The 27415-nt window shown below is 42.0% G+C and overlaps 1 protein-coding gene across 1 annotated transcript in view; it reads left to right on the top strand.

Annotated features, from left to right (window-relative positions):
- plxna1a (plexin A1a) overlaps positions 1-27415 on the top strand; it is a 173685-nt gene that overhangs the window by 121485 nt on the left and 24785 nt on the right. Inside the window, exons 11-19 of the mRNA XM_030767657.1 lie at positions 1164-1351; positions 11752-11903; positions 12574-12694; positions 13014-13150; positions 14293-14460; positions 16160-16253; positions 17668-17904; positions 19045-19188; positions 22269-22503. Coding sequence (XP_030623517.1) covers positions 1164-1351; positions 11752-11903; positions 12574-12694; positions 13014-13150; positions 14293-14460; positions 16160-16253; positions 17668-17904; positions 19045-19188; positions 22269-22503 — 1476 coding nt within the window. The remainder of the gene's footprint in view (positions 1-1163; positions 1352-11751; positions 11904-12573; positions 12695-13013; positions 13151-14292; positions 14461-16159; positions 16254-17667; positions 17905-19044; positions 19189-22268; positions 22504-27415) is intronic.

Genomic DNA, 27415 nt, shown 5'->3' with positions numbered 1-27415 from the left:
CACCATCTCCTTCAACGTCTTCTCTCTTTTCTGTGTTGCAGTAATTTCAGTAAAAATAACTGTTGTTCAGCAATTATTAGCTCTAACTCCGACATGATCCGCTCAGTTTCAGTCACCATCGAACATTTTTGGCAAAATGGAAAACTGAGCGCTCATTATTTTGGGAGGCCCCTTTGTTTGTCCCTCAAAGTTTAGAAACTAGTCCTTTTGAACACAAAACTTGTTTTACAAATATTGCTGTTCAAGGACTGAATTCCGACTTTTTATTTAACATTATTCACGCAATTGTGTGTAATGCATGAAGAAAAATCAACACAGTGGCATAGAAATCCCATTGCAAACTAGTGTTTTGGCAATGTAATTACAGAGCAATGCAGACACGCTACGCAGAAGTATAAATGCTCACAACAGCGAAGGCCACTCGCGTAGGCTATGGTGTAGGCTCCGCGTAGAGCCTATGCAGAAGTATAAATCAGCCTTGAGTGCCAGGCTGGCCGGGAACGCTCAGCTTTGCCCTGATGTAAAGTGGAAATGTTAATGTAATTAAATCATTCATTTGGTTCAGTTTAATTAGCACTGTGCTACTTTTAAGATTAGCCATGGCTAATGAGATTAGCAGCTGGCTCTAGCGGATGGATATGCCATCTCCTTTGAAGTCCTGCGGCTGTTGAGAACGCTGACACAATGTGACTGCATTCTTCAGCTCCTTCAGGCCCAGGGGAACAAGAAGCCCAGGGGAAACGAGTCTGTCTCCCTTTTTTTTTTTTTTTTTTTTAAATTTTTTTATTAAGGGAAAGATTATAGTTCCATCAACTAATTCTCAAGTGTGACATGAAATTTCTCTTGGGAACTAGGTGTTTTTTTTCCCTTTACCTTACTTTCTTTTCAAACATTTTAAAACTTTTTTTTCCTTTGTAACCAGGGAGGGAGTCAAACAGCTTTTGTTTTTAACTCTTTGATAGTGACATTTGCAATTAACATTTTGTTTTACCCTCAGGACATGCATCAGTTCGCAAAAAAGCCCTCTGTGACTGAAGCTAGGCTAAGCTAGACTGAGTCTAACCTGTTTTTTTTTTTTTTTTGCTTGTTGTTGTTATTCTTGGTTGTTATCAGTTATTCTTAAAGCTGTGTATTTTTTGGTTTCTCCTCTCCTCTGTTCTCAGCTCACCTGTATAAATGCTTTGCTCTGAGGGACAGCTGTGGCATGTGTCTGAAGGCTGACCCCAGGTTTGAGTGTGGATGGTGCGTTCACGAGAAGAAGTGTTCTTTGAGGCAGGAGTGCTCACCAGACAGCATGTGGATGCACCCTACCACTGGGAACAGCCGGTGCACCCATCCGAAAATCAGCAAGGTGAGCACTGAGTAGAACTGAATGGAATTCAATTCAACAGACCAAATATTTCTCAGGTTATATGTTGTTTTCACATAAATTGTACTATCACCTGCTTGAAAAGTCTGAACAGCCACATGAAGGAATGTGGCTTGATATGTGGTGAGTTTTGAAAATGATCAGCATTAACCCTGCAGTGCGTAGCGTCGCACAGGTGTGCCGCTGACTACTTTCTATTGGAAGCTTATTGTCAAACCGGTGTGATTTGGAATAATAAACAATGAACATTCTAATGTATTCTAACTCGTGACGCAACAATTCAAGTTAATGGTGATTCAAGATTACAGTCGATATGCCATCATCTGTACACTTTTATACTTGTACTTTATACGTATGTATACTTTATACTTTTACTTTATGCTACTTTATACTTATATACTTTTTTTACGAGTCGATAACTAAATCACACAAAACATGGCGGACATAGCGAAGGCTATGCAGTACACTCGAGAGCATTACAGATGCAACGAAGAAGTGCATACTAGCTGTTTGTCGTGCAACGCTGTATAAACACATGTTGTCATGTTGCGCAACTATCGGGCATACTTGATGTGCGTCAAAGCAATACCGGCAAATGACGGTCAAAAAGTGTAAACAACTCAGATTTCCTCACAATAAACGCATCCATAATATTGTGTATGTATATTGTTTTGATTAATCAAGCCAGTGCTCTTTACATTGCCAAGCTGTTGTTTTCGTTACACACATTTGTAAACCATCTTCATCGAGTATTTATCTTCTCCCTTATTATTCATTCATAACTACTATGGCACTGTAACCATAGCTACCATAGCTCGTGCAGTTGTACAACAATTGTTATCATCCTGTCAATCGAGTCACGAGTCAAAGTCAAAGTCAAAGTCAAACGAGTAACACCAGCATCGGGGCTAATGTTGTCTTACTGAGAAGCACACATTTGGGTGAATAACATCTTTATTTTTTTAAAAAAAATGGAGAAACTTAAAACATCAAAGAGCAGAGTAAAACTCACAGATGATCAGATTAGACAGATCTTTCAGGAGCACTCTGACGCAGAAAATGTTCTGAGAGCTGAGCAGAGTGATTCTTCTGAGGAAGAATCACCTGAGAATCTGACTGCCTTGGATGACCCTGAATATTTTGAGGTGGCGTCAGAGGACAGTGAGAATTGATCCTGGAGGACAGGACAGTTCACACCCAGTCCAGTGACATTTGATGGTTCCCAGTCTGGAGTGAGGACCCATCCACATGAGGTTAGGGAAGCAGAGTGTTTTAAATTGTTCCTAAATACATCCACAGTGGGTGTCATTGCTAATGAAACAAATAAATATGCAGAGATCCTGAGAGAGAAGTCAGGGGGTGTGGGAAAGATTGGGAGATGGGTGGACACCTCAGTGGCTGAGATCTACACCTTCCTCGCCACAGTAATGATTATGGGTCTTGTCAAGAAGAATAATATGAGGGACTACTGGACTGCAGACCCCATGCTGTCCACCCCTTTTTTCCCTATAGTCTTTTCCCAGGACCGTTTCTTACTCCTCCTCCGCGCACTCCACTTCAGTGACTCCAGCCCCTCCTCAGACCCCCTTCACAAAATTAGAAATATTCTGAACTCAATTTTAAAGTCATTCTCCCACGTTTTCTACCCCCACAAGGACCTCTGCATCGATGAATCCATCTTGAAATGGAAAGGATGACTGTCTTTTAAACAGTATATCCCCTCAAAGTGGCACAGATTTGAGGTGAAGCTGTTTGTGCTGTGTGATGTCCTGACAGGTTATGTCCAAGACTTAATCGTATATACTGGGAGCTCCACAGATATTCTTCCATTTGATGGTGTTGGGATGTCTGGAGCGGTTGTCCTCACTCTTTTGCAGCCCTATCTAAACCAAGGGCATACCGTCTTCATGGACAACTGGTACTCAAGTCCTGCCCTCTTCCAGCACCTACTGGACAACCAAACTGGGGCGTGTGGCACCGTAAGGCCCACAAGAAAGGGGATGCCACAGTTTGAAAAAAAAAATGTGCACAAAGCTGAAATGCAGGTCGTGGTACAGAAAACTTTTTTTCCATCTTGTGGACGTGGCCACTTTCAATAGTTACGTACTCCATCGCAGGCTCACAGGACAGGTGCTCACCTATCACCAATTTCGTGTGAATATGATCCACCAGCTATTAGAGGAATTCCACACTCCTCGGCGTTCATCATCTGGTGGACGGCCTGCATTGGACAATCCCCTCGGCCTCGCTGCCCGTCACTTCCCCACACCAGTGATGACCACTGAACGACAAGGCAGTAGAACGAGGCGGAGGTTCAAAGTGTGTTAGAATACCACCAGACATCCACAGCAGAGGAGGCTGACAAAGTACATGTGTGTTCCCTGCAACACACCATTGAGTTTGTTCCCCTGTTTTCAAGAGTATCATACCCTCAAGCATTTTTAGATCTCTTCTCAGACCTGCAACACAAAAGAAAATAGAATATCATTAGAAAGAATAATCTAAATTATATTCATCAATAAATGTTATTGGTAGTAGGACTTAGTAGTAGTAGTAGTAGTAGTAGCTCTTAGTAGTAGTAGCAGTAGTAGCAGTTGCGCGTAGTAGTTGTTGTTGTTGTTGTTGTTTAGTTGTAGAGTTTAAATAGTAGTTGGAGGTAGTAGTGTAGTAATAGTGGAAGTAGTACTGTTGTGTAGTTGTAGTGTTTTAGCATATTATTTATTGTAGTTATATAGTTGTAGTTTGTAGCAGTACTTAGTAGTTATAGTATAGTACTTATATAGAAGTAGTTTTGTAGCAGTAGTAGCAGTTGTAAGCCTAGTATTTAGTATAGTATGTATGTGTGTGAAAGTGTGACTGGGATGTTTTGAATAAATATTTTCTTTAAGATCCTCTCTAGTTTGTGTGACAGCTTCCAATCATTCCAATCATACTGACATGTAATATAACATATAATATTATGACATAAAACATATAGCAGGTGCTTTGTAAAACCTTTTTGACTGTAATCTCTGCAATGATTAATTAGAAAAAGACATAAAGTCCATTTTCTCACAATCCTACATCATTCTCACTTCAACTAATTTTTCACTGTTTTACAAATAGCACCAGTCTCAGATTTTGCTTATGAGGCTACATCATTTTTCCCTGCATAGTGGAACATTTCAACATTTATATCATGAAAAACAGGATTCGTACTTACAGGAGATGGTAGTCCATTTGCTTTTTTTTTTTTTTACATTTTCAGCAGCAGCAGCTCCTGTTGGTTTGAGGAACACAACGTCTTTCGCCTGCAGCCAACTGTGGGAAACGGCTTGGGTTTTAAACGTAATGCTCCTGAAATGAGCCGACCCTTTTGACGTGTGTATTGTTGCCTTGTATGCTAGCCTACTGTATAGCGGTGTGCCACGTGGCTTGCAAGTTATGTGACGCAGCGACGTTGTTCAATACAATTAAAATAGCCTACCATAGACATAAGAAGATAAAATACTGTCCAGTTGATTTCCGAGCAAACTGTGGGAAACGGCTTAGATTATACATTGCTTTATAATGTTAGTTTCAAACCGACAGGTTCATATCCACGTCTGCAGAGCCGCAGCTTTACACCACCAGAGTTTCACCACAGCAGTTTCAGGCCAGTGGCATTCAGCATTGCGCAGACAATTTTTTTTGTTTAACTTAGCGACTGAGCAAATACAAGTATGAAATCAAAGTAACAGCTTCTCGAATTTTATTGTGGAACGCTGGCGCACGAGCAAAAAAACGTACGCAGCGACGGGTATAACTGTTAAAAGAACTCCCACACTGAAGGGTTAAATAACAATATTAAATATTGGTCATCACTCATCAGGAATAAGATGCCCTTCATATACATGATCTGTAAGCTTTTATCCAAGGCTCTTGTGTTTGTATTTCACCATACCAGTGGTGGCTCACATTTGTCAAATTAGTTTGAATACGGCCTTATTAAAACGCAGATTGGCTCCTCTTCTCATTGTTTAACTCCCCCAGGGGAATGCTAGAAGCTTACTGCACCCAGCACAACAAAAGGCCCTGGGCCTCTTTCTCCTCCTTACAAACAAGGAGTATTCCGGGTGCTAAGCAGATCTATAGAATCCTCTCTTTTTTACAGCACTCTGCCAGGGCTAGGCTAACATGCTTGTCTATGCCAGCACCTCTGCATGAGATAAGCCCCAGATATTGACTAATTGGCAGTGCCATGATGGCTAATCCTTTCGCTCATGCCTGTCTCGTGCCTTACTTATCTCTCTGTAACACAGAACTAAAACCAGTGGGCTGGAGGAAAACAAAGCAAGGCGTAGGTGGAGGTGTCTGAGGAGCCCTAGTTCAGCTCTCTATCCTTAACAAAAAAAAAAAAAAAAAGATTTGGAATCTGCCCTCCTCAGACCTGTCTGTACCGTAACCAAGCAACTGGACCAGCCATGAATAGGCTGGCGGGTTAGGCTGAAAGAGAAGGGTGGTGTGATGGGTGTATGCTTGGGTATTCAGAGTGGCAAAAACAGAGAGGAGAGAGAGAAAGAGAGAGAGATAGAGCGAGAGAGACGGGGGGGGGGTATTTATGATATATATATATATATATATATATATATATATATATATATATATATATATATATATATATATAACATGAAACAAAAAAAAATAAATAAATTTTAAGATTACCCTCTTTTGTCATGATTATGTGCTTCTGTCAATTCTTAGTAATCTACTGTATAGCTTAACGCCTACAAGATCACCAGCCATCATGAAGGTTTTGTATTGTACGTAACAATGGGGGACTGTAACACTGCAGTTATAAATTAAAAATGCAGTTATGAGTTGTAAATTAGAAATTCAAGGGGAAGTAAAAAAACAAACAAACTGTATAAATGCAGTAATCATCGTATTGTAAAGTATAGCATAGTATTGTAGTTGTATTTGTACTTAGAGACAGTAAAATATCATGATTTTATACAGTGCGAATACTGTAAATAAACAGCATGTTACTTGGTAAATTGATGCAAGTAAATTACTGTAATTTTACAGGTAATTTTTTCTACAGTGTATGAGGCATAATGTATTGCTCCTATTTGTGGTGCTGACAGGGTTCTTGGGAGATCCAAACAGCGATATTTACTGAACGAGTGAGATGTCTTATTCATGTATAAACTCCTTACTCCATGTAAACTTTATCAGTTGGTTTATCATTGCCTTAGTCAGCAGCCGTCAGTCAGCCATCCTTTGTTTAGCGCCCTCTCTCTCTCTCTCTCTCTCTCTGTCTCTCTATCCCTTCTCTGCCTGTGTCTGAGCTGTTACACACTACATTAGCAGGCAGATAAGCTCATTTGGTGCTGAGTATTTAACTGGGATTTTCTTTCTCTGTCTGTCTTCTCTGTGGAGAAGCCCCGGAGTGGAGAGAGTAATTGAATTCTCTTTATGTTGCTCTCATTCTGCTCTGTTTTAAGCCTTGTCTGAAATAGCCCATTGACGTCAGAGCTGTCCCCGACTCAGGCTTGGAGAGCCTGGGTTCCTCTCGGTTAAGTTCCCCATCACCTCCTCCTTGCCCCAAAATAATGGAAGCTAAGAGCTGAGCGTGTACCGTGAATCATGTGCTGTCACCGAAAGAGGTGGGCGTGTACCGTGAGTGATGTGTGTCACAGAAAGAGGTGGGCGTGTACCGTGAGTCATGTGTGTCACAGAAAGAGGTGGGCGTGTACCGTGAGTCATGTGCTGTCACAGAAAGAGGTGGGCGTGTACCGTGAGTCATGTGCTGTCACAGAAAGAGGTGGGCGTGTACCGTGAGTCATGTGCTGTCACAGAAAGAGGTGGGCGTGTACCGTGAGTCATGTGTGTCACAGAAAGAGGTGGGCGTGTACCGTGAGTCATGTGTGTCACAGAAAGAGGTGGGCGTGTACCGTGAGTCATGTGCTGTCACAGAAAGAGGTGGGCGTGTACCGTGAGTCATGTGCTGTCACAGAAAGAGGTGGGAGTGTACCGTGAGTCATGTGCTGTCACAGAAAGAGGTGGGCGTGTACCGTGAGTCATGTGCTGTCACAGAAAGAGGTGGGAGTGTACCGTGAGTCATGTGCTGTCACAGAAAGAGGTGGGAGTGATCATGTGATCGTGACCATGATCATGTGCTGTCAGTTCTCCAGCTGTATAAACCTTTATCCTATCAATGTCATAATAGACCAGCCCAATGTCATAATAGACAGTTAATGAAGGGGAGGTTTCATCTCCCTGTATAGGCCACCCTTCTCTCTCTCTCTCTTTCTCTCTCCTATTGTGGCTGACCCTTCCCATCCCAGATACAGACTTTTCAAAACACTACCCTCCGGCAAGCCACTGAGGTCTGTCAAGACCAAAACTACATGCTACAGCTTCTTCCCCTCAGCAGTTGAATTCCTCAACAAGCCCTCTGACCTCCACTGACAGAGACACTGCCCCCCCCCCCCCCCCCCCCCCCCCCCCACCACCCCCACCGCCCCCCCCCACCAGACCACTGACTCTCTACACATACGCACACTTTTTGCACATCGTTCACACTGTGTCCACATTACTTATATATATATTTATATATATATATACATTTTCTACCTCTCTTAATTTATTGCATTACAGTGCCTTAGTATTAATGCACATTGCACAGCCTCTGCACTTTTTTTTTTTATCCTTGTCGGTTTAGATTACTTGTTGCTTGTATTACTATTGCACTTCAATGTTGTGTTGTATAGAGTGCCATCATACCAAAAAAAATCCTTGTAGGGGCAACCTACTTGGCAATAAAGTAGATTCTGATTCTGACTCTGATTCTGATTCAGTCCAACTCTGTGGACAGCCTTGCAGTGCTGACTGGCTTCAACAGTGAAGTATGGAAAATACACATGTGGCGTCTTGGCCTCGTTTTTTATTTAGTGGTTGAGCGAGAGCAAGCTTCCTCCGATTTGACCATCAGAAATGAGGGTGTTATATATGTGTTTATTTTTTTATTTGACCATCAGAAATGAGAGGGTTATATATGTGTTGTTTTTTTTTTTATTTGTTTATTTATTTGATGTGGAGCTACTGACCTTTCTGGACCCAGAGCCAGTTTTCAAGTAACACTCCCAAGGCAAAGAGAGGATGAAGGAAGGGCCTGTGTGGAGGTTTATTGTTCCTCATCAGCACTATTTTCTCCCCTCTCATTTTCTGTGTTCGTTTTGTAGCTCCATGCAAAACAACCCCTTGGAATCCAATTAAAGGCTGTCCCACTCTCCCCCGCTGGCTCTTCACCAGTAGGCCCCTTCACATAGAACCAATCAATGTCTTACCCTGTGGTCGCAGGACTGGTTCAGAGCATGGGAAACCAATCAAGAAAATTTGAGTAGTGAGGAGAATGAGAACCGTTTGAGAAGGTTTTTAACACTACAGAAAAGCACTCCACTAAATGTCAAGCACACTGAAATTCTGTATTATAAAAGGCTTCAAAAGTTCAGTGGTTTAGAAGATGGTGTAGAAATCAGAGAGTGCAGCCTAAGATTCTGTGCTGTCCTTTGGTAGGGCACTTCATTGCCTCAGTAGCATGAAGAAATATCTCACCACAGGAAAGGATGGAATAGATCATTCTGATTGCTTCATGTTCACGTTCACACAAAACTCTTCCTACTCACAGTCATGGAATCTTATAGCTCAAAATGGTTCTGAGCAGATCTGGAATTGAAGGACTGTTAAGTTATGATTCTCATAACTAGAACCGCTTGGTGTACAAAATAACTTTTGCTAAAGGATTTCTCTGAGATCTAATAAGGTCTTTTGCTCAGTCTTTTTTGCATTGTCTTGTTAGCCTGTGTGTATGCTCCTTCACTCTCTTTGCCAGTACAAATGCTTAACACGTGGTTTTTTTTGGTTGGATGTGGCACAGTAAACCCCCACCATCCAGACGTCCCTTCAGCTGTGACGAAAGCCAGTTCTTGCTAATGAGGCACAGATGGACACACAGACGCAGCACAGAGACAGTGTGCTGTGGCATGTAGGGGGGCAAATTAGATTGGGTCGGTAGCGTAGGACCATAGGGCGTACAGTTGTCCCACTTTCCCATCATACCTCTGCTATTCCAAAGCATTCTGTACCTCCCCCTTTGCTTTTCTTTTGCCTCTAGGAAAGAGAAAAAAATGGTCTGAACATGAAAATTAGCATGAGGCCTGTAACAGTCCACCGCTCTTTAATTGGCATTATTACGTATACTTTTGAAATGTGTTATTACCCTGTGCTGCTTAGGAAACTTAGAGATTTACTTTACTGTATATAAAGTTCCTTGGGGAAAAACTGCATTTAGTGTTTTTTTCATCCTCTCATCACTATGTTGTAGCATCTGTCTTCACTCAGGGTTCTGGCTGATCAGTGGATGATGTGTTTTGCATTTACGTTTGGCGTTGACCTTCCAGCTGCATACTTCTCCCATTAGCACTGCTTGTGCTCCTCCTCCTCCCAACAGTTTTGCCCTCATCTGTCTCCTGCTGACATGGATATGGGCTCTTCGCCAGCATTTACATTGATGATATCTGTTCTCTGTAGTTCTTTAAACAGAGATATATTTCGGTGTAATATATGATGTTATTTTGAGAAGGCTGTTAACCAGTCCAGATTCCAGTGCTGTATTTTGCTCTGACTCCCATAGATCTTATCACATGGACCCAGCCACTGTGACCATGTGACAGTCTCACAAAGCCAAAGGGCTATAACCAGAGCCCACACTGTAACCAGACTCAGCACTGTAACCAGACCTCACACTCTAACCTAAACCAACACTGTAGCCAGACCCAACACTGCAACCAGGCAACAAACTGTAATCTAAACCCACACTGGAACCAGACCACACACTGTAATCTAAACCCACACAGTAACAAGTCAGCGCACTGTAACAAGAGCCTGCACTGGAACCAGACCACACACTGGAACCAGACTACACACTGTAATCTGAACCCACATTGTAACAAGTCAGTGCACTGTAACCAGAGCCCACACTGGAACCAGACCACACACTGTAATCTGAACCCACATTGTAACAAGTCAGTGCACTGTAACCAGAGCCCACACTGTAACCAGACCATGCACTGTAATCTAAACCCACACTGTAACAAGTCAACACTGTAACAAGAGCCTGCACTGCAACCAAACCACACACTGTAACCAGACCACACACTGTAATCTAAGCCCACATTGCAACTAGACAACACACTGTAATCTAAACCCACACTGTAGCCAGACAACACACTACAACCAGAGCCCACACACTATCCAGACAACACACTGCAACCAGACCACACACTGTAATCAGACCACACACTGTAACTGGAGCCCACACTAACCAGACCACACACTGTAACCAGACAGCACACTGTAATCTAAACCCACAATGTAACCAGACCACACACTGTAACCAAACCACATACTGTAACCAGACCACACACTGTAATCACACGACACTCTGGGAACATGTGTTTATGGTATTTTCAGTGCCTTATAGTCTCCAAGACAAGTTTGACAGACATGATGTGCCAGCTGTGAGCGTGACTCAACTTGGTCAGTCCACACACCGAGATTCCACCCTATAATGTCCTCATGATCACACACACCTCCAACTGCTAACAGTACACATCAGTTACCATATTTGTTTTGTCATACTGCCCATGTCCTCGTTATGGAGAATAATCCAGATAAATAAATCATATTACCATGTTGCCTGTCACCTGTGCTGGTGCAGGAGGCTGAGGTAATAAGTCATAATTAGAGAATAGGCGTGGTGTTAGGATTGAGGGGCAGAAAGAGGTCTGTGCCATCTTTTACCTCCGAGTGATTCCTCTTCATTATTCTGCCTGGTGTCAGAATTTTTGGTTAGAGTTAGATGCATTTGCTGGTACAGACTGGTAGGTTCTTCTCTCCACCATCTCTCAGTTCTTCTGTTCTAGCAGACATTAATATGAGTGATATGGAAATTTAGGGTAAAAGAGGCCTACTTTTAAAATGAAGACTGAGCACAGATTAGCTCCACAGATGCAGATACTCAAAATATCCATGAAGAAATCATTCATCTTCACTGGCAGACAGACAGATATCTGTGCTGTAATTCTGAGGGCCAGCTAATTACACAATGGATGTATGAAGAGGATGTTTTCAGTGTTGTCCAGTTGATAATATTTCCATTTTGTTTTGTTACAGATGTTCACAAGACAGTGTGTAAGACCTCCTCAGCCATTTTCACACACTCAACATACTGAACACCCTTACTCTAGTCAATCTTACAGACTTCCTACTCAGGAGAACTGCCTGTCTCTTCTGTTTTCCCCTGTGTTCTCTGTCATATTCTGTGATCTTTGATTTCTTGGGTTTGTGCTGTCTTGCAGTTGTTTCCTGAGACAGGTCCGAAGCAGGGTGGAACCAAGCTTACCATCACTGGGGAGAACTTGGGCCTTCAGTTCCGTGACATTCAGAATGGAGTGCGTCTGGGAAAGGTGCCGTGCATTCCCATAGAGGAAGAGTACATCAGTGCAGAGAGGTGGGATTCAGTTAAATCTGCTCCACTGTTCTCACTATTCCCTGTTCACTCTTCTCCTCTTTCAGAATATATACTCATACATACAGTTACATCTTCTCTGCTCTCCTCGCATATCTCCATTCACTATTCTCCACTTTCAGAGTGTATACTCTGATCATGATAGTCCCCTGTCTCTCTTTTTGTCCCAGTAATGCTTTTCTTTTTTGTCCCAGTAATTCTTTTCGTTTGCCAACTCCACATGTTTTTCATTCTGTTCAGACCCTTCTCACTTCCTCTCCTTTTATTACACATCCTTTTATAGTACTGGGATGAATTACTGTGTATTAGGCAGTTTCTCTTGTCCTGGCAGTACTAAAGACCTTCACCATTTCAAGGCTTCTTGCCCCAACAATTCAAAGCTGCAGAATTGCTGTAACTAATGTTTAACAGATTAGTAATAAATCTGTACAAGTGGTGTTACTAATTGATAACATATTGATATTCTGTTCTCTGAAATGTTTTTACAGCTATACCTATATCTTCCCTCATATCTGAGGCAGAATAGAAAACCTTTACTGAAGAGTTTAATGTGTGTGTGTGTGTGTGTGAGTGTGTGTGTACATACACACACACACACACACACACACACAATTTTTCATTGTATAATTTGTCTTTTATTGATGACTGGCAGGATTGTGTGCCAGCTGAATGATGCCACAGGCTACCGTGTGCAGGACGCTCAGGTAGAGGTGTGTGTGAGGGACTGCCAGGCAGACTACAGAGCTCTCTCTCCTCGTGCCTTCACATTCGTGGTAAGGACCAAGGAGAAAAGCTCATGTTATGCAGCTCTGTTTGATATTCAATATCATGCATGCTGTTGGTAGTGAACATGTACTGAAGGGTGGGTGAACATAACCTTATTAATTATTGGTGACCAAAAAAAGAATTTATGTGTACATTTGTTCATAATATTTGCTAGTTTAGTGCTCAGAATGAAAGTGGAATGTTGTTTAGCTTAACTTTCCTGAGTGCTATCAGTATTCAAATGACAAAGTGTAAATCTACAACTTCAGCTTCAGAACATTATATGTATATATTTCTGTTTGACTCTCTTCCTCTGCTGCTCCCCAGAGTCCTTTTTTCACCCGTGTGCAGCCATCCCAGGGGCCCCTATCTGGCGGGACAAGGATCACCATTGAAGGAATCCACCTCAACACTGGCAGCTCTGTGTCCATCAAAATTGGCAGAAGTCTATGTCACTTTGAAAAGTCAGTGTTTTATTTGACTGTTTTTCTATCTATCTATCTATCTATCTATCTATCTATCTATCTATCTATCTATCTATCTATCTATCTATCTATCTATCTATCTATCTATCTATCTATCTATCTGTCTGTCTATCTGTCTCTGTCTGTCTGTCTGTCTGTCTCTCTCTCTTTCTTTTCTCATCCCTCTCAGCTTCAATCTTTTCACTATTGTTTGTGACAACCATGTTGTCATAATGTGTATAGTCTTCTGAGGGCCTGTGCTCTGATAGGTGGTTCCTATGGCAACATGGTGAGGGAGTCTGCAGAGACATTGCAGGCACGTCCTCAGCCAGAGGTAGAAACGCAGCAAGGTGGAATCACTTCTTACAAGACAATACAAAAGCCCTAAAACAGTGAAATATTAGACTGCATCTGAGTTATATGTTACACTGTGGACACATTTGAAAATTAAACTATGGTATGATGTGGAAAGCTTCAAATGGCTATGATGGCAGTGATTGTGATGGTATTGATTATGATGGCAGTTATTACGATGGCATTGATTATGATGGCAGTGATTATAATGGTATTGATTATGATGGTATTGATTATGGTGGTATTGATTATGATGACTGATCATAATGGTATTGATTATGCTGTCAGTGATTACGATGCTATTGATTACGGCTGCAGTGATTATAATGGTATTGATTATGGTGTCAGTGATTATGATGGTATTGATTATGATGGCAGTGATTATGATGGTATTGATTATGATTGCAGTGATTATAATGGTATTGATTATGGTGTCTGTGATTACAATGGTATTGATTATGACTGCAATTATGATGGTATTGACTATGATGACTGATTATAATGATATTGATTATGATGACTGCGATTATGATGGTATTGATTACAATGGCAGTGATTATAATGGTATTGATTATGATGACTGTGATTATGATGGTATTTAGTATGATGACTGTGATTGTGATGGTATTGATTAAGATGACAGTGATTATAATAGCAGTGGTTATGAAGATATTGATAATGATGGTATTGATTAGTGTTGAGTGGTGTGTGGAGAGGGAGACTGCTGGAGCTTTCCAGGTTCAGTCCCCCCTGTAACAGTAATGTTTCGCCCTGTCTCTCCGTTCCAGGAGGAGCTCCAAGGAAATCGTGTGTGTGACTCCGGCTGGTCTGACTCCAGGCAGTGTTCCGGTCATGGTGGATATCGATGCTGGTGAGCTGAGGAATCCGGAGGTTAAGTTCAGCTACACCGATGACCCCACCATCTTCCGCATCGACCCAGACTGGAGCATAGCCAGGTGAGGACTGGACATTTCTTAGAGATTATGTCTTACTTTAAATGTCTTCTTTAAGCAGTTTTTCTCTTTGTTTACTTACCTTTGTGTCTACGTAATTAGTTGTTTTATGAATTGAATATATGACATTAAGCAGATTAACTGAGTAAAATCCCTTGCATGAACCCATATATCTGCTCTGTTTTTTTACTTTAACAATACCACTGCACTTTGTCTGTGACTGTAACGATACCACTGCACTTTGTCTGTGACTGTAACAATACCACTGCACTTTGTCCAGCACTGTAACAATGTATGTCTCTCACTGTAACACTTTGGTTGAGAACATTTACAATCTGTTTAGTAGTCTGACCTTCCAAAGTCTCTAGATATTTCCTTTACAACACAGCCCTTTTCCCACTGTTACTGTCCCTGTCAGCTGTTTGTGCAAAGCCTGTCATTGACACCTTCACTTGAGTCTGAGAAGTCAACAGGGACAAAGCATTTCTCACATCGTAGTGCTGTTGCTCAGTGTGATTATGGTTGCCTTGAAGAGATCCAGTCCTCAGATAAAAGTCCTCCCTGCACCCTGGCATCTCACTTTCTAGCAGTCTCTCCTCCACCTTGGAGAAAAACAGAAGTCTCATTGTAGCGCTGCTCTCAGTTAAAAAAAAAGAAAAAAGAGGATGAACAATTGTATCGTTATAATGAGTTCTTCTCTATGTGGAGTGTCTATTGTATCACTGTAATGAGTTCTTTCCTCTGTGAAGTGTCTATGTCATGAGCTGTCTGCTTTCCCATATGTGTGAATGGGCTTGGTGGCTTCAGGAACCCGTAAGAGCAGGGCTTCAGTAAGAGTAAAGTCACTGTAAGAACACGGTTACTGGACTGAATCCCTGGTGTTGACTTTGTTCTTCAGCTATCTTGGCTCTAATGTCCCTCTCCATCCTCTGGCCAATGCTGTTGTTCTTTTTAGCGAGACGCATAAGCCCATGTTTCTCTCGGGGTTCCACAGTACTCATCCCTATCCCCTCTGCTGGTTTAATAAAGGAAGGTTGTACTGTGCACTGATAAAACAATAATATATAAGCATATAATTATAGGGTGTTCTGCTCTTTCCATACTGTCACACTGCCCTCTCAGTATTTTCAAGTATTTCCCTGAGCTATATTTAATAGCCAGTTTGGTCAGTAAAACACACAAAACACCCAAATCCCAGTGAATCTCTCTTATTTGACTTTCATCTCTGCAATGATGCGATTCAATGAAAATTAACAAATCAGTATATGAAAAGAAGTAAATGTTAAGTTGTTAGAAGAGAGGGAGAGTAAGGTAAGGACAAAGCCCCATGGCCAGCATTGTTGGTGTTCTAGATCCACACAGAGAACAGCAGTGAGAGTGAGTCTGTGTGAAATTCTTTTGATATGTCTCTACAGCTTGTTCAGGAGATAGGATGGCTTTTTATGGCCTTGTTGGGGGTGAGACAAAGGCACAGACAAGTGTTCAGGACAAGACTGAAAACAAACAGACTAATGTTCCAGTCATTCAAAAGCTAAATAAATTAAACCTCCTCTGAGAAGCTATCCATTTTCATTAGCTCTGTTGAGGCTTTTCACAACCACCAACCATTGTAACACTCCTATTACATGCTTATTACATGGTCATGTTCGGTTTTGCGCTGTGTAATAAATGTCTATTTGACCACTAATGTGTGTTTTCGCAGTGGTGGGACCCCTCTGACCGTCAGTGGCACAAACCTGGCCACCATTCGCGAGCCGAAGATCCGTGCCAAGTATGGCTCTGCTGAGTCCTTACATGTGAGTGTCTTCCCTACCCTACCCTACAGTTCACTGACACTGTCGTTCCTACCCCACAGTTCACTGACACTCCCCCCCTACAATTCACTGACACTGTGTTCCCTACCCTATAGTTCACTGACACTGTCTTCCCTACCCTACAGTTCACTGACACTGTGTTCCCTACCCTACAGTTCACTTGACACTGTCGTTCCTACCCTACAGTTCACTGACACTGTCTTCCCTACCCTACAGTTCACTGACACTGTTTTCCCTACCCTACAGTTCACTGACACTGTCTTCCCTACCCTATAGTTCACTGACACTGTCTTCCCTACCCTACAGTTCACTGACACTGTCTTCCCTACCCTACAGTTCACTGACACTGTCTTCCTTACCCTATAGTTCACTGACACTGTCATCCCTACCCTATAGTTCACTGACACTGTCTTCCCTACCCTACAGTTCACTGACACTGTGTTCCCTACCCTACAGTTCACTTGACACTGTCGTTCCTACCCTACAGTTCACTGACACTGTCTTCCCTACCCTACAGTTCACTGACACTGTTTTCCCTACCCTACAGTTCACTGACACTGTCTTCCCTACCCTACAGTTCACTGACACTGTCTTCCCTACCCTACAGTTCACTGACACTGTCTTCCCTACCCTACAGTTCACTGACACTGTCTTCCTTACCCTATAGTTCACTGACACTGTCATCCCTACCCTATAGTTCACTGACACTGTCTTCCCTACCCTACAGTTCACTGACACTGTGTTCCCTACCCTACAGTTCACTGACACTGTCTTCCCATCCTACAGTTCACTGACACTCCCACCCTACAATTCACTGACACTGTCTTCCATACCCTATAGTTCACTGACACTGTCTTCCCTACCCTACAGTTCACTGACACTGTCTTCCCTACCCTACAGTTCACTGACACTGTCTTCCCTACCCTACAGTTCACTGACACTGTTTTCCCTACCCTACAGTTCACTGACACTGTCTTCCCTACCCTATAGTTCACTGACACTGTCTTCCCTACCCTACAGTTCACTGACACTGTGTTCCCTACCCTACAGTTCACTATCTTCCTTACCCTATAGTTCACTGACACTGTCATCCCTACCCTACTGTTCACTGACACTGTCTTCCCACCCTACAGTTCACTGACACTGTCTTCCCTACCCTACAGTTCACTGACACTATCTGCAGTTTTGGAACTTTTGTGGCCTGGACTCAGTGGAGTCAGTCTGAACTTTACATAGAACAACTGTCATATGCCTTAAATAAACAAAACCAGGACTGCCAGGATTGACTAATGGGTGTACTGAGATACCTGAATAGAGATTGTGTGAACACTAACCTGTATCTTTCACTCTGTGCTCACTCATTTTTGCCTGTGTGCCCCCCCCCCCCCCCCCAAAGAACTGCACGGTCTTCAATAACTCCGCTATGGTCTGCTTGGCACCGTCGGTGGCACACTCAGAGCGGGTTTTTGCAGAGTTGGGCAGTGGACCAGATGAGATTGGTTTCTATATGGATAATGTCTACGCCCTGGTGGTGGTGAACGAGAGTTTCAGTTACTACCCAGACCCTGTGTTTGAGCCACTCAGTGCGTCTGGTGTCCTGGAGCTCAAGCCTGCCTCCCCGCTCATCCTGAAGGCGAGTCAAACATCAGCTCTTATCAGATATATTCTCTGCCCCACATTAGAGCACAGCCCATCCTAATGCACTTTAACACATTTCAGTTGCTCTTCAGGCATTTATTCTGAAATAATGAGCTTGCACTTTGCCTGTTAAGAGGACCTGCTTTCAGTGAGTAATGTGTTCTCCCTCTGTGTTGTCACTGTGTTCTTAATTTTTTTTTATAGGTAATTCTGTACTTTTCTCTGTCTGCCCCCACTCTTGCAAACATCAAACACTAATCAGAAATGCAGCACTTTCTAGTAACATAAACAAAAGCCTCTTGTTTCTCTGTTTCTGCGTGAATGAAAGAAGAGACAAGTTGAGTGATATTTCTCAGTTAAATGGAAATTTATTAACGAAAACCCCTTTCACTTATTGCTTGATCTCCCGCTTGACTCATTTTAGGAGATAAAAAAAAAAAAAAAAAAAAAAAAGCTACCCAGCACATTAGCAAAGTGATGAGAAATAAGAAAATGCAATTTGGTAGAATAATCGGGGATATTTTGGAGATGCATCAAATTCACTATGCAATTAATTTCTCATCTAATCTTATCAGGGTTTGGCAATGAGGGTGAAATTATTAGCAGTGGCATGAAGAGGACTAAGCAAACCCTGCTGAGAAATAGATTGTAATGGAGGATTGTGGAAAAACTGATAGAACAGTGGAAGGGAGGAGCAGGGGGCAGGTGGTTAGGTGCCATGAGTTACATTCTTTCTTTCCTTGTCCTCCTCTTCCTCTTGAAAGTAGAATCTTTTCACTCATGATGTGCTCTCTGTCCTCTACATACACTCTAATATTTTCTCTAGCGTGTATTCATGTTCTTGGATCTGCAGCCTATTTGCTCGAAGCCCTTATTTTGTCTCATTGTGTACGTGGTGAAGACACGTCAGGTTAAGTCATATTAAATTCCCATCGAACATTTTGTCACCATGTAGAAAAAAAATAAAGAATTTAAATTCTTGCCACAAAGCAAAGCGGAGTCAAGTCTTGGGTGAGGCTGGTTTTATATTTTTGTTCTCCATTTTTGGTCCAAATGACGTCCCTGATTTACTAAATGGCAGAATCCCACTCTACTGTGACTTGGGTAACAACACCTCTCCCTGTGTTTGTTCAAGGGCCGAAACCTGATCCCTGCAGCCCCTGGGAGTGCCAGATTAAACTACACCGTGTTCATTGGAGAAACTCCGTGTGCCTTGACGCTGTCAGAGACTCAGCTGCTGTGTGAGTGGCCAAACCTCACAGGTCAACACAAAGTCACGGTGTGTATACTGTCTTCTTTCACTTTGTCCCCCGTTCACAGAGGCTTTCTCAGCGTTTACTCCCCTTCTGTAAATCTGACTCTGTGGAAAACAATTCAGGCCTCACCCATTCACACCTGTAATGTTATAAACCTACCCCTAAAACATTACAACCTTAAACCCTATAATGCTCCTGTAATTTTCTATGTTACAGCTTAGTATTATATGCTTTATGCACACCTCTTATTGTACATGGCATTCAGTGTGACCTGATGACCAAGCAGTGGCCCACAGAGAACACTCACAGTTATGAGTTTTCACTCTGGGACATGCTGTGCTTGACTGTCACAGCATACAGCTGTTCACTCTTCTGAAAACAACACACATGAAAATTAGAAGTGTGTGTCTGTGAGTTGGTGTGGGCTGCTTTCAGGTAGCACTGGGGAAAAGACCACAGCTGTGCTCTCCTTTCCCTTTTAAACTGACCTACATAGGAGCCATCCCAGCACCGTCCCAGCACACACAAGACATGAGGTATACACATCTGGGTACCTTTCTTTACCCTCCGTGTGTTGGTGTGTGTGTGTGTGTGTTGATGTTGATGTTGTTGAAGTCCTATGTGGAACAGCTGTATATCAGCAGCCAAAAGCCCTGTGGGTTTTTACAGACACTCATTTGACTCCTGAGTCTTTCCTCAGGCCTGTAACATGGCCTCATATTGTCATTCCTGTAACATGGCCTCATATTGTCACTCCTGTAACACGGCCTTATATCGTCATTCCTGTAACATGGCCTCATATTGTCATTCCTGTAACATGGCATTATATCGTCAATCCTGTAACATGGCCTCATATCATCATTCCTGTAACATGGCCTCGTCATATTGTCATTCCTGTAACGTGGCCTTGTATTGTCGGCCTCTGTGATCTGCTATCTCTCTGTCTCTTCCTTGTTCCTGCTCTCTGCATCTCCTTCTCAGGCATTAGACCCAGCCACACCTCTATATAGTAATTTACAGCAGTCAAAAATCCTTCATCCTCATGCAAGACAAAGACTTTGCTGGACGAGTGATCGTAGCACCATCCACACCACAGGGGCATAGGCTGAATAGAGTAAATTATCACTAAGGGTAGAGGGTAACACCCTGTGGTGAACCCAACTCAGACAGCACCATCATCTGAATCCACATTCATGTGTAGATCATATACAATAAAAGACAGATTAATCCACAGGATACTATGAAATAATTTTGTATATTAACTTAAAACAAGCCCCATAACCATTAATAACTATGTGACTTTATAATGCAAGGATGGCTAGTTAAGTTAAATTCTTGTTCAATACATGCAAGAGTAGCCATATTTGATATCTCCAGGAAATGTAGAATGTCACAAAAACGATGAGGATCGTGTTATTAGATTATTTCTCAGGAAGAGATTAAAAAATAATTAAACCTAATTCTAATTTACACTCCCCAAACTTTCATTCTCCATTCAGGCTGAGGCACCCTAAAAGGCATAGTAACCCCCTGTTTTCAAATCAGATTAAAACCAACAAATTGCTATCTTTATCCAGTCAGTCAGTCAGTCAGTTAGAAAACGCGTTCAAGAAGGTTCAAGGGATGTCCTCGATTCATACTTCTCCTCATGCCTGTGAAGCATCAGCCTAGTCTCATCACTTCAGCAGATCCGCCACGCTAAAGCCCTCGTTATGCTAAAGCCCTCGCCATGCTAAAGCCCTTGCCATGCTAAAGCCCTCTCCACGCTAAAGCCCTTGCCACACTAAAGCCCTCTTCTGTGGGGTTACAGACTCAGTAGATCCGCCACGCTAAAGCCCTCGCCTGTGGGGTTCCAGACTCTTGCGCCTGATCGCTAGGTCAACTTTCCCTTACCCTTCCTTTCCCTCACTACCATTAGTGTAGGTAACTCCACTGGAACACCACTTTTACCTTCGTTTTGTTGACTGTGCCTCATCCTGAGTAATAATTAATACATGGGTAAGGATGTATTAAGGTTGTTGTCACTGTCTATTACTAGTTAGGCCTTCTGTGTTACGTTTAGAAGTTTGTGTGTGTGTAAGCCCTTCTGTGTTACGTTAAGAAATTTTGTGTGTATATGTAGAGAATGTGCCTTAGCTCCATCTGAAGCCCATTTTATTCAACGGTTGGTTCATTCTGTACTGTTTGAATTTAAATTTGGTCAAAAAGATATTGACATTTATGTTTCTCTTCTCTGAGTGTGTGAGAAATAATTTCCTAGTTTACTGAATGTGATCAGCCAGGAACTTACTCATCTAGGAGAATTGAATTTGAAGAGTGTTACTGTACTGGTTATAGTAATGCTATTATTTATGATATGTTAGGGCTAATGAAGAGTTATTTTGAATAATGTTTAGGTTCAGTGTTCAGAGCACTGAGCTATAAATAGAGTTTTCCCGAATTACTGTAATTTCACTGGGTTCAGGTTTGCAAAGAAGGCTATCATTGTAGCTAATTGATATTAGTATTCAGCCTAATATTCTTGCTGAACCATTAACTGTAATGTATGTACACCATTGGCACTACAGCTGTCAGGGACCTTTTTTTCATACATTTAGTGTGAGATTCATAAGTTTATATAGATTGTTTAGATTGTGTAGTTTTATATTTAGCATGGAGTTGTTTGGCTACTGTAATAAATATGGGCTTTCCCACAGTAGATTAATCTTATATAATACACCTTTAATGTTGTTATAATGCCTTTATAAATATGTTGTAGTAGAGTAATAACACAGGAGAATACATTAATACTGATTAGCTGAACTTTTCAGTGGATCAGTGTCTAATTCTAGTATCAGTTTCTATTCCTTTCTATTTTATTGCTACGTTGCTAAAGTTGGTGCATATGATTAGCATGTCAGATTTATGAACATGTCTTATTGTGTGAGATTTATGTCAAACGTGCCATGCAGATGTTATGCTTTTTACTTTTTGCTCCTCACAGGAAATATCATTCGTAAGACTGTTTCCACACCCTACCTACATTATTCATAACTAAGTAACCTAATGAGTGTGTGTGTGTGTGTGTGTGTGTGTGTGTGTGTGTGTGTGTGTGTATGTGCAGATCCGGGCAGGGGGTTTTGAGTATTCTCCTGGCATGTTGCGGATCTACTCGGACAGCCTGCTTACTCTACCAGGCATTATCGGGATCGGAGGAGGAGGGGGTCTACTGCTGCTCGTTATCATTGTCGTCCTCATCGCCTACAAACGCAAGTCCCGCGACGCCGATCGTACCCTCAAACGCCTGCAGCTACAGATGGATAACCTGGAGTCCAGAGTCGCCCTGGAGTGTAAGGAAGGTATGGCTGCTCACACTTGTCTTTATCATGAATTGAGTAGAGGACTTTCCTTTTGTCTGAATCTTTCCTTCTCCCTTTCTCTTGGCCCGTTCTGTGATACCTGCACAGTGACTTATGACCAGCTGGAGCATCTGTCACTGATTTGTCATTGAAAGCAAAGCTGCGCAATTCGGACCAAAATTCATAATGCAACATTTTTTCCAGCGTCTTCGACAGTGCTATGATTTTTAGTAATTTTGTGCACTTGGTTATAATAGTTATGTATCACATGTGGCAGAGTCCATCTCCCTTCATTTTTCAAAGCATTTGTAATTTCCAGCTTTAAAACAAATAAATAAAATCAGGAACCTGCAAATCTAAATGAGCAAATGGCTTTATCCAGAGTTAAACATTTTAAAAACTGAAACCAATTATTCACTGTTCTATTATTTGGTAGAAGGATTGAAAAATGACTGATATGCTTAACCCAGGATTAAAATGTTTTTGTGCACACTCTGAGAGGGACTGTACAATTCATATCAGAGCTTTTGACAGCATACATAATGCACGCGCTTGTCTTGTGATTTGGCCATATCATATCCTCCTTGGTGTATTTGTTAGTTTACCCTGTGTTAGAGTCATCTTGCTTTGGCTTGATTCAACATTTCAGTGAAGTCAAAGTATTTCATCTGTTGATGAGGTCATTGCTGTCAGCCATTTGCTGCATTGCTCCAGACCACACAATCACAGTCTTTGTTTTCTGGTGAGAAATGTTCTCATAGAAGTGATAAGTGTACAACTGTACAATGTCCTTCCAATGTCCTGGCATTTGCAGGGCTCATCATGTGTGGATGTATACATTTTGATCTGTGTATAGCTTAAATATGGTGTCCAGTAAAAAAAAATGTCTTGACACTAAATCAAAGAGTTCTCCCAGTATCTATGATATACTGGTGAATTTCAAACTAGTCCATCTTACCTTTGCATATGTTATGCTATCTTTCTTTGTTATCGTTTCCCTGTTCTGTTGTAACCATGACGATGTATGGCCATTATGAGTGTGGCATGGTGATGGCTTCAGATCACTGGGCCTTTCAGCAGAACAAGGGACAGCGGCAGGAACAGAGTCTCCCCATGGCAGGAACAGGGTCTCCTCACGGCAGGAACAGGGTCTCCCCATGGCAGGAACAGGGTCTCCTCATGGCAGATTCTGCTCACCTACAGAGCAACACTGTGGGACTAATTGTCATTATTTTAGTCTGACTAGCTCAGGGGTCAGGACCTTGTCAGGCAGGTGTAAAAGCAGTCCGTAGCCAGCCAGCTGAAACTGCTAATGGAACAGGAATCAGTCTCCAGTTAGTGCAGTGCATGAATGGCAGAATGAGAACATTATTATAAGATCTCCCAGCATACAGCAAGGATAGAAAGGGTGGATTTTATGGTTATTATTTTAAACGTGTATGTGCACAGTTTTTGCATTGGCTACTGTTATGTGAACTGATCAGAGGAGGTACAGTGTGTGTACTGCATGTTATCTCTGGGTTCCTCTGCACTGGGTTAGTGGTTCTTTCACATATGGGTGTAATATATAATCATTAATGTATTTTAGTCAGAGCCCAGGTATATAAAAAAAAAAAAAAAAAAGCTTTTAGCGGTAGAGAGTGAAGAGACTGCAGTGCTGAAAATTTAGTTAAATTATTTAATTTAATGGTGTTTACATATAAGCCCAGAACTCCATGGAGTGAAGAGCCTCAGAAATTTGACTCATGTAAAACTGCCACCATTTAACAGAAATTGTTATTGTTATCTGGTAAGCAAGTGTTCATTCTAGAAACTGCTTGAATTCCATTTTAATGGAATATTTCTCTGTTGTAGTAAATAAAAATGCTAGTTCCATCTATGTCCCTGTAACTAAAATATTTCCCTTTTTGTAACATTGCTTTTTCATGGCAATTCTCTCTATCCCAGTACCAGAGCTGTTTCTCTGAATGAAGACAAGACATCTAATCCCAGACAATGTCAGCCTTCCCTTATTTTTATTGTATTTTATTGTAAATTCTCTTTTCATGTGATGAGTGGCCAAAAACTAATTTGGTCTTTGTTTATCGATTAATGATCTAACAGGGTAAAAAAGTAGAGGTTTTAACAGACCTCTAATTTAACAATGCTAACAAACAACAATACAGCTAATTAACAGTGCTCAGGTGTCATGAGATGTGGCGATGTCGAATACTTCCTTCAGAATATGTCCAAGGACAGAGAGATACACTCTCAATTTAGACTCCTCTATACAATACCTATTCTTCCCTCCTCACTCACAAAACATTGGTAATCTGTGACTTTATTCCAGTGACAGATGTATTAATTATGTACTGATGGACATCAGTAGTCCTTTTGCTTAGCCATAGGTCTAAGTGGGACCTCTCATGTCCTTTAACCTTAAACTTCAAGTTCAAGTTTGTTTATTCATCACAAACACAATGGACTATGGAGGCTAATGTTTTCCTGTTCTGCGAAACATTAGAAACAATGGTCTAGAGGTTAGAGAATCGGGCTTGTGACCAAAGGGTTACTGTCTTGATTTCCGACACCCACGGCTGTGTGCCCTTGGGCAAGGCACCTAACCCCAATACCCCCCGTGCGCAAGGAATGCTGCCCACTGCTCCTGTGTCTGGTGTGTTGGATGGGTTAAACGCAGAGGACAAATTCACTGCTCACTGTTCATAGTGTGTGTGTGCGATCACAGAGATTTACAGTTTACATTTACGGGAAGGTCCAAATCTAGTAGCAGATACAGGGGTCAGTGTTCACGTCCAACAGTTTATTCAAGAGATTGACCGGGTTTATTTATTGAAGGCCGAGCTGAAGTCAATGAATAGGATGCAGGCGTAGGTGCAGGGTGAGTCTAGGTGTTCTAGTGATGATGATACGCTCAAATGACTTCATAACCATAGATGTTAGAATGTGTAATGGGGGGGGAGTAAGGTGGGGCTGGAGACTCCCATAGAACTCATTGAGTTTGTCTGGGGGGTCAGTACCGATATCAGGTGTTTGGGAGGGACATTTTTTGTAATTTGTCATCACCTTTAGTTTTTTCCAGATGGTTCTTGTACCGTTTAATGCAATCTGTTGTTCCACTTTCATGGCATAGTTTGACTTGGCTTTCCTGATTGTAGACCTTAGCTCATATTTGGCAATAGTGTATTGTTCCCTGTCTCCAATGATGAAAGCTCTTTTTCATGAGTAGAAGTTGAATGTCTTTGGTCAATCAATGTTTATTATGGCTGTTTTGGTGGGGGTGCACAGTTCCATGCAATCGATATATGGTGTCACAGAGTCAGTGAGTTTCTTGAGGCTGTCAGCACCTGCACTGAATATGTCCCAATCAGTGCACTCGAAACAGTCTCTCAGAGTTTCGGTGGCTTCAGTGGTCCAGGACTTGACGAGTTTGGATGTTGAATTGATGGACTTAAGTTTCTGTCTGTATTTGTGAATTAGGAGCAGCATTGTATGGTCAGACTTTCCTAGTGAAGCCCTCAGGAATGAACAATAAGCTTCACTAATTGTAACTTAGCAGTGGCCGAGTGTGTTAGATCCTCTGCTGGGGAATGACACCTGCTATTTATAGTTGAGTTCGGTAGACATGTTGGTGTGGTTAAAGTTGCCAAGCACAATGACTGCCTCGTCGGGGTAAGAATTTTCCGTAGAGGAGATGTAGGTGGCTAATTTGCTGATTGCTATGTTTGAATTAGCTGTCGGAGGGATGGAAACACCAACCATAACAACTGAAACAAACTCTCTTTGAAGGTAAGATGGTTTGCATCTAACACTGATGTATTCAAAGTGCGGGGAGCAGGAGTTATTTAGCATTGTAGTGTTGGTACACCAGTGTTAACCATAAAACAAATACCACCGCCTTTGGTTTTCATGAATAACTTGGCTGACCTGTTGGCATGATGGAATGAGAATCCAGGTGGTGTTACCGCTTGATCTGGCACAATGTAGTCTCACCAAGTCTCAGTTAGGCAGATGGCTGAGCAGTCCTTGTAGTCCTTGTGGGTTTGAATTAGAAGGAGGAATTTGTCTATTTTGTTTCGAAGAGATCTGACATTAGACAGCAGCAGTGCTAGTAGTGCTGGCCGGTACAGGTTCCTCCTGAACCTGGAGGGAACACCAGCACGTCACCTTCTCCTACCCGGTTTATGCCTCCAGGAGGTTGGGTAGCCAGGTGTGTTGTCTGTGGCCAGTATTTCTGCAGGTAGCATTGAAAAAGTATATGGATCCAAGACTGTGAACTGATTCTCTCCGAGGAATAGTAGCTCCCACTGGATATACGTGAATATAAGCATAGCTGTTAGAAGAATGCTATTTGAAAGTATGCTTGGGACATGTTTCTTGGAAATGCACTTTCTGAGATCAGTAATATTAGGGGTGTAACGGTATGCAAAAGTCATGTTTTGGTACGTACCTTGGTTTTGAAGTCATGGTTCGGTACAGTTTCAGTATAGTGAAAAAAGACATGCAAAACATGAAATTACTTTTCATTTATTATGAATTTACTTGTAAACTTGTAAATTTGTAAAAACTTGTAAACAATGGCAAACTCTCCATAATTATCAGTTTGCTCTCCACTGTTTTTTTCTTGTACTGGTGATATTCACATTTGGATGATGCCTTCTCAAATGAGTAATCATGTTCAACGTACTGCCAGTAACATACCTGATTTCAGTTGAACAATGCCGGCATGCTGTCTTTGTCTTATCCACTTGTCTTTGCCCATTGCTACTGCAGTTTACTGGAAAACCGAAATGTTCCCAAACAGGAGACCTAAAGGATACAGGAGGGTCCTCAAGCTCTGGCTTTGTGGTCGCCATACTTACAAGGCTGCATCATTGAATATGAGCTAATTCAGTTGCTAAGTTACGGCTCCGTT

This window comes from Chanos chanos, chromosome 3 (genome assembly GCF_902362185.1).
Source record: "Chanos chanos chromosome 3, fChaCha1.1, whole genome shotgun sequence".
NCBI lineage: Eukaryota > Metazoa > Chordata > Actinopteri > Gonorynchiformes > Chanidae > Chanos > Chanos chanos.
This window is presented reverse-complemented; position numbering and strand designations above follow the sequence as displayed.